At 45.9% G+C, this 11,278-nt stretch overlaps 1 protein-coding gene across 1 annotated transcript in view; it reads left to right on the plus strand.

Annotated features, from left to right (window-relative positions):
- Positions 1-11,278, plus strand: part of ndufv3 (NADH:ubiquinone oxidoreductase subunit V3) — a 16,254-nt gene continuing 4,976 nt past the window's right edge. The window contains exons 1-3 of the mRNA XM_076262895.1: positions 1-116; positions 4,034-4,148; positions 9,680-11,275. Coding sequence (XP_076119010.1) covers positions 72-116; positions 4,034-4,148; positions 9,680-11,275 — 1,756 coding nt within the window. The 5' untranslated portion in view covers positions 1-71. The remainder of the gene's footprint in view (positions 117-4,033; positions 4,149-9,679; positions 11,276-11,278) is intronic.

Consider the following 11,278-nt stretch of genomic DNA (forward strand, 5'->3'; position numbering starts at 1 on the left):
GGAGGAGCAGGAACTAGCTAGCAGATTCCATCCCAGGTTGCTACACGGATCACAATATTGAGAGCGCAAACATGGCGACGTCCCTGCTACGAATAGGACGACTCGGGTCGCTCAAGGTAAGTCATTTGTATTTCAAATATAGTTTATGTGCCCTGTGGCTACTGGCACGGAAACGTATTACCAAGGGAAATTACTATAAATCATTTGCGAAAAATGTAATGGAGATGTCCATTCGTCGTTTCTTTATAGATTCCGCCGCTGCTAGTTAGCTAGCAGCTAATTAGCTCACATTCCTCCTGTCGAAAGGGTAAAACCTAAGGTTCGCAATGCCCTCTGCGTTTAGTAATGACTATTTCTAATAGAGAACGACAAATGATTAGGCACTTGTCTATTAGTCCGCGATATCTGAGTGGAATGACATTGACTACGAGTTTGAATTGACACTTGTTGAAGTATGTGGGCTAATCAAACAAATTGCAAGCATCAAACATAGCCATTAGATAAATATGAGTATATATAGCAGTAGTGCTAGTATTTTGATCCCGTGAGAGAAATTTGATCTCTGCATTTATCCCAATCCGTGAATTAGTGAAACACACTCAGCACACAGTTACACAGTGAGGTGAAGCACACACTAATCCCGGCGCAGTGAGCTGCCTGCTACAGCGGCGCTCGGGGAGCTGTGAGGGGTTAGGTGCCTTGCTCAAGGGCACTTCAGCCGTGCCTACTAGGGGTTCCGGTGTTATACGGTAACTAACTGGCTTTCATGTTAACTGGCTGGACTGTTCACTTTCATATATATATATATATATATATATATACTATATATATACTTTGCCTCTGGAGTTAACGTAACCGCCCCCTTCTTTTGCAGATGTGTTCAGCTGATGATTTAGCCTCCGATACCTGGCCGCAGATTCGTCTGTTTAACTGAAGTTCAAATAGACATGTTTGTGATGCTCCACTTTGTTGTTTAATAAAGCTTTACAACACGATGTGTCGGCGTTGGAAGTGTCAGGTTGTCTGTAGTAGGCTACATGCGCTGGACCATGAATATGCCACCAAATAAATAAACTCCACGTGGGTCTCGAACCACTACTAAATTAAACTGCTTGCATCATAACCTGACACCAACCTGCTTGCGCCACTAACCAGTTGACACTTCCCTGTGAAATTGGTGATATGTACTAGGCCTACTAGTAAATGAGGTCAACTAGTATGTTATTGTGTTTGTAACAGGTTAACACAGTGGATCATGGTAACTGGCTACTGTGTTATCTTGCTGCATTGCCCAAGCCATTTAGACCTTCAAAGTATAGCCTAGGCTTAATGGTTTTTACGTTTCACTGACTGCTGGTCAGGCTGCCCGCGGCCACCTAGTCTATCTTCAGCCTAAATTGAGGAAGCATTGCTGGTCTAAAAATGTATACATTTAAAAAACTGTGAATGGCGAGGATTGAACCCGTAGGCTAGACTAAAAAGAGCCTTATCAACGCATCAACCTGTTGCACCACATACATCTTGTCACTTGGTGAGAAATAAATTATTAAAATATAATATATATAAATCCAATACACCTCAAACCTATGTTAACATGTCAAAACACGAACGTAAATAGCCTAGGCCTACGTGTATCTTGTGATATTTGATATTACATCTCTTTTGTGATATGTAAAATTTTGTGTAAAATGAAGACACATTAGACTTCTCCTGCACATTGTGCGTTTCAATGCGTGTTTCACGTTCGTTGTGATATGCATCAGGTTAATATGCAGATTATAGTTCTAGTTTTGTCATTCAGTGTTCAAATCTTTTTTATTTATTTGCTGGCGTTCATAATAAGACACTTCACGTAGAGGCAGCCTGGCAGCAATCAGTGAAACGTTTGTAAACTGAACCATGATAGGCTACTTTGGGCAACGCAGCAAGATAACACAGTAGCCAGTCACCATAATCCGCTGTGTTAACCTGCTAAACACAATAACATACTAGTTGACCTCATTTACTAGTAGGCCTAGTACATATCACCACTTTCACAGGGAAGTGTCAACTGGTTAGTGGCGCAAGCAGGTTGGTGTCAGGTTATGATGCAAGCACTTTAATTTAGTGGTGGTTCGAGACCCACGTGGAGTTTATTTAGTTTTATTTATTTGGTGGCATATTCATGGTCCAGCACATGTAGCCTAGCCTACTACAGACAATCTGACACTTCCAACGCCGACACATCCTGTTGTAAAGCTTTATTAAACAACAAAGTGGAGCATCACAAACATGTCTATTTGAACTTCAGTTAAACAGACGAATCTGCGGCCAGGTATCGGAGGCTAAATCATCAGCTGAACACATCTGCAAAAGAAGGGGGCGGTTACGTTAACTCCAGAGGCAAAGTGAACAGTCCAGCCAGTTAACATGAAAGCCAGTTACTGTATAACACCGGCAACCCTCCGGTTACAAACCAGTAGGCCACAGCTGCCCCTTATCGCCGGACTTGTTGTGCAATAAACTAAAATACTACTAAATTGCAGTATGAAACTGTTTTAGTTATCTTCATAAAAGACAAGCACAATGAAAAAGCTGAATCCCGGACGTCATCACAACCGCGCTCTTTGACCTCAATAAACTTTAGTTCTGTGTTAGCCTACATGCTTCTACATGCTTCTACATGTAAAGCACTTTGAGCTGCATTCTCTGTATGAAACTAAGGTGCTATACAAATAAAGCTTATTTTTGTTATAAATGGTTTAAAACTGAAAAGTGTGTATGTTGCCTTATGATGTCCTAATGTGTGTGTGATGTAAAAAAAAAAAAAAAAAAAAAAAAAACAGACTACAGTCAGATCGACAAAGGTGGGATTTTGCTTTATTAACAACAGGTGAACCAGAAGCATACATTGTGTAACCGGCTAGATCAAGCAGGGAGACACTCGGAAAACGTCAGCTCTAGGCTGCACAATGCCTACCTAGAGAATGACCATGCGCTCCGAAATAGCTTGCTGGCAATGCCCCTTAGGACTGAATTGCTTATCAGTAATAACATGTCGAGGTAAATAATAAACAACTGATGACTAGCCTAAATGACTGATCAATTAACAGCCTGTAAACGCAAACCATGATTGACCATTTCTGCAGTGGATGTTGTGTATCAAAGCTACAGTCTTAAACAAAAGATCTTCGTTATCAACCTCTGGCCCTGTTCATCAGCATATTATAATCTTTAAGAAAGACGATATATGTAGGCTATAGGCTGCATAGTGAGCGATATATGTAGGCTATAGGCTGCATAGTGAGTGATATGTAGGCTATAGGCTGCATAGGGTGAGCAGACGTCCTCTTTTCCCTGGAGTAAATGACAAGCAAACTGCTTACTTTACACGGTCCTGCTGCCTTCATTGTGTTAACCATGAGCTACAACAGGCACGTCGTTTAATGTGTTAACCATGAGCTACAACAGGAACGTCGTTTAATGTGTTAACCAATATGAGATACAACAGGCACATTGTGCATGGTGTTAACCAATATGAGATACATGTCGTGTCTAATTATGTCTTGTGAAGTGAAGTATGGACTTGTGAAGTCGAGAGACGACGTTTAAACTTTCCCTCGCCAAGTGCCCAAAGCTGTGTGACGTATACTAAAAACAATGGCTGACCTGGATGTGGGTGGGGCTTGATGTGGGTGGGGCTTAATGGCTTACCTGGATGTGGGTTGGGCTTGATGTCAAGCCCTGCCTTCCTACAGGCTGCAGCGAGATGCTCCTCGCCAAAAGAGTTAAGCGTCCCAAATAACTCCTTTAACCAATTAAAAAGAACGATGGGAACGACATCATCATCTACATCACAATTCACAACTCAAGAGATCAACAAGACAATCCACAACACACACACACACACCCTTACAACACTAAAGAGATGCCCCCTGATTTATGTGTGTGTGTGTGTTTCGAGCGTCCATCGGGAAGCATGGAGCTTCCTGATTAATGTGTGTATTGCCTTGCCTCCTGATTAATGTGTGTGTGTGTGTGTGTGTGTGTTTAGAGCGTCCATCGGGGAGCATGGAGCTTTCTGAGGACCCCCCCTGCTGCCTCTCTCTGCTCCAAACCAGGGGAGACCAAGACGCCGCCCCCGCCACCCCCCCGAGCCAAAGTTCCCAGTAAGATCGTCCCTCTAACTATTTCAGCAGCTCCCTCTCTAACCGCCCCTCCACTGTCTCTTGGTAACACCAACCCAGGCCTGTGCAGTGCTACATATATGTCTACATATGTCATACAGTCTCTTAGTAAGCCAGGCCTGTGCAGTGCTACATATATGTCTACATATGTCATACAGTCTCTTAGTAAGCCAGGCCTGTGCAGTGCTACATATATGTCTACATTAGGGGTGTAACGGTTCATGTATTCGTATTGAACCGAAACGGTACGGGCGTCACGGTTCGGTGCATGAATTTACATGGAGAATACACGGTATAAAAATACATAAAACTCGTGTGCGCATTAATTAATGTCATGCGCAATTACTGTTAAGTAGCGAGAGTTACGGGAGTTCTTTAGCGACACCTAACGCTAATCTGTAGCCTTGCCTTAGCTCTGAAGCTCTGATTGGCGCCTATGTTTTTTTTTGTCAGGTCGTTGGTCGAGTCCGTCAGTCATTAGCAGCACTAAGGTTAGACCTACAAGAGTTAGAGGATCCGCTGGTCTCTTTAAGATCGCAAGTTTGAGAACTTCAGTTACAGTAACGTTAGTACAGGCGAAAGAGTGGTGGATAAGATGAAATTGTGTGTCGGCGTTGTTCAGCATTGGGTATGTGAGTGGAAAAAATGCTACACATATTCGAAGCCATCACCCAGATGATGTAGGCTACCAATCACTGAAACGAGGGGAAAGAAACTTCCCGTGCGCTTCAGCAGCCTTTGGATACACATACAAATAGGGCCAAAACCTATGGCTTAAATTAAATGATTTCGTAATGACAGAAAGCTATGTAAATCGCGTGGTAATTACCTTTAAGTTGGGGTAACTTGTAACTTCTCACACGAGGAGCTGGTAGTGTTAAGTGCATAGACAGTAAAATAAAGTGACAACGCTAACCAGGCTAATAAACAAACCATGCTACGGTGAGTTAACGTCAAAGGGCAAAGTCACGTGACTTCTAGTTGTAGTCTGTTTATGAAATGAAAGGAGCAATTTCGTTTTTAAAAAAAAGGCAAAATAGTGTGATATTTTCACAGTTAGTAGGCTAGATTATTACTTTACACACAATGAAAAATATTGAGGCAAATTGTAGACCCTTCCATATACAACTAAATACAGATGTTGAAGGTCTTGCTTAAGTGGATTTTTACAAATCATTTTCTATGTAATTTGCACTTTCAGAAATAAGAGATGCTGTAGGCCTATTTTCAGTTTTATAGCTGATTGTCTTATTTTGTTTACAAGTTACAGATTGAGTCTGGGCACTTATTGTACTGTTTAGCCTACATCTTACACACTTCAGGCTGTTGCAGATAGCTCAGGGAAGAGACTGTATGACACTAGGTGGTACAGCCTGGGACATGTACAAAAAAAAATGCTTTCTGCATTTTTGTTTTGCTTTTCCCTCCATTGTACCGAACTCGTACCGAACCGTGATGTCCGAACCGAGGTATGAACCGAACCGTGACTTCTGTGTACCGTTACACCCCTAGTCTACATATGTCATACAGTCTCTTAGTAACACCAACCCAGGCCTGTGCAGTGCTACATATATGTCTACATATGTCATACAGTCTCTTAGTAAGCCAGGCCTGTGCAGTGCTACATATATGTCTACATTAGAGGGTGACAATTTTTCGGGACTCCCGCGGGTCACGGTATTCCCGCGGGTTTCCCGCAGTACGGGAGTAAATTTCACTGTTGGTAACGTGATTGGGACGGGACAGGAAATAATAAACGGGAGCTGGCGGGAAGCCAGAGATTATTAACTTAAAAAATGACGCTGCAATGCAGTGAGTGCGCCCAAAGACGTGAGGCATTTCGTTTTAGAAAAGAGAACCAATTACAACCCACAATACGTTTGTTGTTGATTGGTAGCCTATCAGAGCAAGACAAGCAGCTGCCCTGTTCACAATCAATCAGCTTCAGCGATAGGCCCTAAGGCAAAATGGATGCAAAGAAACAGTTACAGGCGAAAGTATCAGCAAAGGACAACTCTATTCAATTGCACGAGCTGTCCGGGAAAGCGATTCTCGTTGAATTTAATGTGTCATGCAATGTTGGGGCATGACACCTTGACGATCGCATTCCTCAATATATTTATCGCATAACCCTGGCGGAACACAAAAAAATGTTTTGTTTACTCATAGCAACGTTGCTATGCTTCGCTGGTTTAACGTGAGAACGGTGCAAACTTAACTGATGGGATGAGATCTAACTATGAAATGATTTAAGCATAGCCTACAGCAAAGTACTGTAAAATATGTAATTTTAATATAGCCCAAAATGATCGGCTATTAAAGAAAAGTTAGACAAGGCTTTCTGCCCTACCAAAATGTATGGTCACCGCACGCTACTGTAGCCTAACAGTCGGATAACTTTAGACATCAACATAGGGAGCGGGACGGGATTCGGGAGTCTTTCTCTCGGGATTTTGCGGGACAGAATTTTTTTGGGGGGGCTGTCACGTGATCGGGATATGACGGGAGTATTTGTGCGGGCTCGGGATGGGACGGGAGTGAAAATTGCTTCCCGTGTCACCCTCTAGTCTACATATGTCATACAGTCTCTTAGTAAGCCAGGCCTGTGCAGTGCTACATATATGTCTACATATGTCATACAGTCTCTTAGTAACACCAACCCAGGCCTGTGCAGTGCTACATATATGTCTACATATGTCATACAGTCTCTTAGTAAGCCAGGCCTGTGCAGTGCTACATATATGTCTACATATGTCATACAGTCTCTTAGTAACACCAACCCAGGCCTGTGCAGTGCTACATATATGTCTACATATGTCATACAGTCTCTTAGTAAGCCAGGCCTGTGCAGTGCTACATATATGTCTACATATGTCATACAGTCTCTTAGTAAGCCAGGCCTGTGCAGTGCTACATATATGTCTACATATGTCATACAGTCTCTTAGTAAGCCAGGCCTGTGCAGTGCTACATATATGTCTACATATGTCATACAGTCTCTTAGTAACACCAACCCAGGCCTGTGCAGTGCTACATATATGTCTACATGTCATACAGTCTCTTAGTAACACCAACCCAGGCCTGTGCAGTGCTACATGTCTACATATGTCATACAGTCTCTTAGTAACACCAACCCAGGCCTGTGCAGTGCTACATATATGTCTACATATGTCATACAGTCTCTTAGTAAGCCAGGCCTGTGCAGTGCTACATATATGTCTACATATGTCATACAGTCTCTTAGTAAGCCAGGCCTGTGCAGTGCTACATATATGTCTACATATGTCATACAGTCTCTTAGTAACACCAACCCAGGCCTGTGCAGTGCTACATATATGTCTACATATGTCATACAGTCTCTTAGTAACACCAACCCAGGCCTGTGCAGTGCTACATATATGTCTACATATGTCATACAGTCTCTTAGTAAGCCAGGCCTGTGCAGTGCTACATATATGTCTACATATGTCATACAGTCTCTTAGTAAGCCAGGCCTGTGCAGTGTTACATCAAAACTCTCTGCTGGGACACCTTATTTAAAATGTTTTGAGTGTGAGTGTAGCCTATGAATGACATTTGATGTTTGTAACTACATACCAATGTTAGAGATTGTGTGTATTCTGCTACAAAGCTAGCAATCTCTACTACTAGTGCATGGGTACAGTGCCAGCACCATTAGTGATATGAGTAAAAACAGATCCAGCCCTGTAACCTGCCAGCCCTGTAACCTGCAGCAACCCTGTAACCTGCCAGTGATCAGGACAAACGGACCCAAAACCCCTCATGCGGTATTAACACCAGCCCATCTCTACAGGGTGTCAGTGCTGTTACCCCCTATCTGCCCCTGTGTCAGTACTGTTACCCCCTATCTGCCCCTGTGTCAGTACTGTTACCCCCACACTCCCTGTGTCAGTGCTGTTACCCCCACACTCCCTGTGTCAGTGCTGTTACCCCCTATCTGCCCCTGTGTCAGTGCTGTTACCCCCACACTCCCTGTGTCCGTGCTGTTACCCCCTATCTGCCCCTGTGTCCGTACTGTTACCCCCACACTCCCTGTGTCAGTACTGTTACCCCCTATCTGCCCCTGTGTCAGTGCTGTTACCCCCACACTCCCTGTGTCAGTGCTGTTACCCCCTATCTGCCCCTGTGTCAGTGCTGTTACCCCCTATCTGCCCCTGTGTCAGTGCTGTTACCCCCACACTCCCTGTGTCCGTGCTGTTACCCCCTATCTGCCCCTGTGTCCGTACTGTTACCCCCACACTCCCTGTGTCAGTGCTGTTACCCCCTATCTGCCCCTGTGTCCGTACTGTTACCCCCACACTCCCTGTGTCAGTGCTGTTACCCCCTATTTGCCCCTGTGTCCGTACTGTTACCCCCACACTCCCTGTGTCAGTGCTGTTACCTCCAGCAGGTGGGCCTCCTCCAGCAGACCTGGTGCTCCCTGTGTGACTCCATGTCCTCGGTCTGCTGAAGTGCTCGGCCACTGAACAGCACTGGGAAACTTAAACGTGTCTGATCTGTACCAGGAGTGCCAGAATGGGCGGGTTCTAGTACCAACCACTCAAGTGGATGACTGAAATGTTCATGCAGATGTTAATAATTTGTACATTAAAGGTTGTATCAGCGAAAGCAGGGATACGTCACTTCAGTTGATGTTCAAACAAAACAGAGAGCTAGCTCGCTACTCCCTCCCCCTCCCTCCCGTGCAATTAAAACTCCTAAATGCGCATCTCATCGGTTTCAAGTGGTTGAAACACTTTATTTTGCCTTTGAGTGGGTTGCCAGCCTTTGTTGGTAGCAATTGTTTTTGTGTACAGATCTCGGAGCCTAGGCTGCCTACAGAGACACGTTTTTTGACGGCCTGCTTATGGGGCAGACAGCTAGCGGATCGTTAGGAAAGATTAGATGAATGTGATCAATTATGTTTGGGCCTTTTTTGGGCCTGAAATCGCTGATACAACCTTTAACCGTAGCTTCACATAATCTGATTATCCACTGTCCTCATTGATTGCATCATGACACTTGTTTGAGGTAATGATACCAACCATTCAACATTGACATTGATCTACATACACTGCCAATCAAAAGTTTGGGGTCACTTAGATATCCATTATAGACAGAATACCAGCTGAGATCAGTTGCATTGTTTTTATTTTTAATCAGGGCAGCAGTTTTCATACATACGTGCTTACATAATTGCAAAAAGTTTCTCCAATGTTTTCTCAGTTAGCCTTTTAAAATGATATCAGATTAGTAAACAGAATGTGTCTTTGGAACATTGGATGAATGGTTGTTGATAATGGGCAATGTAGATATTGCATTGAAGATCAGGCATTTCTTTCTACAACACTCATTTACAACATTACTGATGAAAACAAGGACATTCCTAAGTGACTCCAAACGTTTGAAAGCTAGTGTAGCTCCACGTCAGCAGGTGCCCAGTAACTTTAATAACGCTCAGGTTGGGATAATGCTCAATAAGCTGTCTTCTGTTCCACCCGTGGTTTCCATAGCGATGTTGGGAGAGGAGGAGCGGGCCGCTCTGCTGGCCTATAAGACGCCCGTCTCCTTCCCTGTTAAACTCCTCCCCCCCAGTGCTTCTCCACCCGCGCTAGCAGCAGCAGCTGAGGCAGCAGAACCTGCCGTCCCAGAACCTGCCGTCACAGACATCACTCCAGGGCCATCTCCGGCAGAACCCACTAGCACCCCAGCTACCTCGGAACCCGTGGCCTCTGAAACGGTGGCAGCTCCAGAGCCAGAAGTTGCAGCTGCGGAACCTGCAGAGACCGAAGCAGCTGCAGAACCACCTGTGGCAGCAGAACCCATAGTGACTGTAACAGCAGCGGAACCCATAGTGACGGAAGCAGCAGCAGAACCTGTAGTGCCAGAAGTTGTGGTAGCAGCAACAGAGACCAAAGAAGCTGGGACATCACTGGCTACTGCAGAGGAAGTGAAGATCGAAGCAGTGCTCCCAGAAGTTGCTGTGGAAACGACAACAGCAGAAGCTGTGACCTCAGAAGCTCCATCTACTGGTGACACTGCTGCTGAGCCTGTCGTTGCCATGGCAGCAGCACCTGCTGATCAGGATGCCTCCTCCTCATCTTCCTCTTCCAGTGACTCGGACTCCGATTCAGACTCAGACTCAGACTCCGAGACATCTGCAGAGGCTGCAGGGAAGCCCAGTGTGTCAGCCGAGCCGAAGCCTGAAGCCCCACAAGTCCTCTCTGCAGTGGCCGCCACCCCAGAGGTTGCTATGGAGACCTTAACTGTGGATCCCGCGCCAGTGCAGGAAGCACTGGCAGCTGCCACTGAAGCCGTAACCGAGGCCGTAACCGAGGCCGTAGAAGCTGACACTGAAGCCGTAACCGAGGCCGTAACCGAGGCTGTAACCGAGGCCGTAGAAGCTGCCACTGAAGCCGTAACCGAGGCCGTAACCGAGGCTGTAACCGAGGCTGTAGAAGCTGTAACCGAGGCCGTAACAGGGGCTGCGTCCGAGGCTGTAGAAGCTGTGGTGGAAGCCGTTGCCCCAGCTGCTGAGGAGCTGGTTGATGCCGCCCCAGTCGTAGATGAATCTGCCCCTGCTGTAGAAACTGCAGCCGAAGCTGCCCCGGTAGAAGCCGAAGCTGTCCCTGTAGAAGCCGAAGCTGCACCTGCTACTGCTGAGGATGTGGTGGACCCTGCCCTTGCTGAAGAGCTGGTTGATGCTGCCCCTGTTGTAGCTGAAGCGGAAGCTGCCCCTGCTGAAGAGCTGATTGATGCTGCCCCTGTTGTAGCTGAAGCTGAAGCTGCCCCTGTTCTAGCTGAAGCTGCCCCTGCTATTGCTGAGGGTGTGGTGGACCCTGCCCCTGCTGAAGCTGAACTCCCTGTAGAAGAGTTGGTTGATGCTGCCCCTGTTCTAGCTGAAGCGGAAGTTGCCCCTGCTGAGCCTGCCGCTGTAGCCCCTGTGGCTGAGGTGACGGGGGCAGCTGTAGGTGGGGCAGAAGCAGGAGCAGAAGAGGCAGCTTCGGCGGTAGGTGGGGCAGAAGCAGAAGCTGGGAGCGCAGAGGAGGAGCTGGTGGACCCAGCAGATGTGGTGCTGACGGAAGCCCCAGACACCGAGACACCCGAGGGTA

Source organism: Alosa pseudoharengus, unplaced genomic scaffold (genome assembly GCF_046254945.1).
Source record: "Alosa pseudoharengus isolate Yale_2024_CS ecotype anadromous, Long Island Sound unplaced genomic scaffold, YU_APseudo_1.1 YU_APseudo_1.1_scf_3, whole genome shotgun sequence".
Lineage (NCBI taxonomy): Eukaryota > Metazoa > Chordata > Actinopteri > Clupeiformes > Clupeidae > Alosa > Alosa pseudoharengus.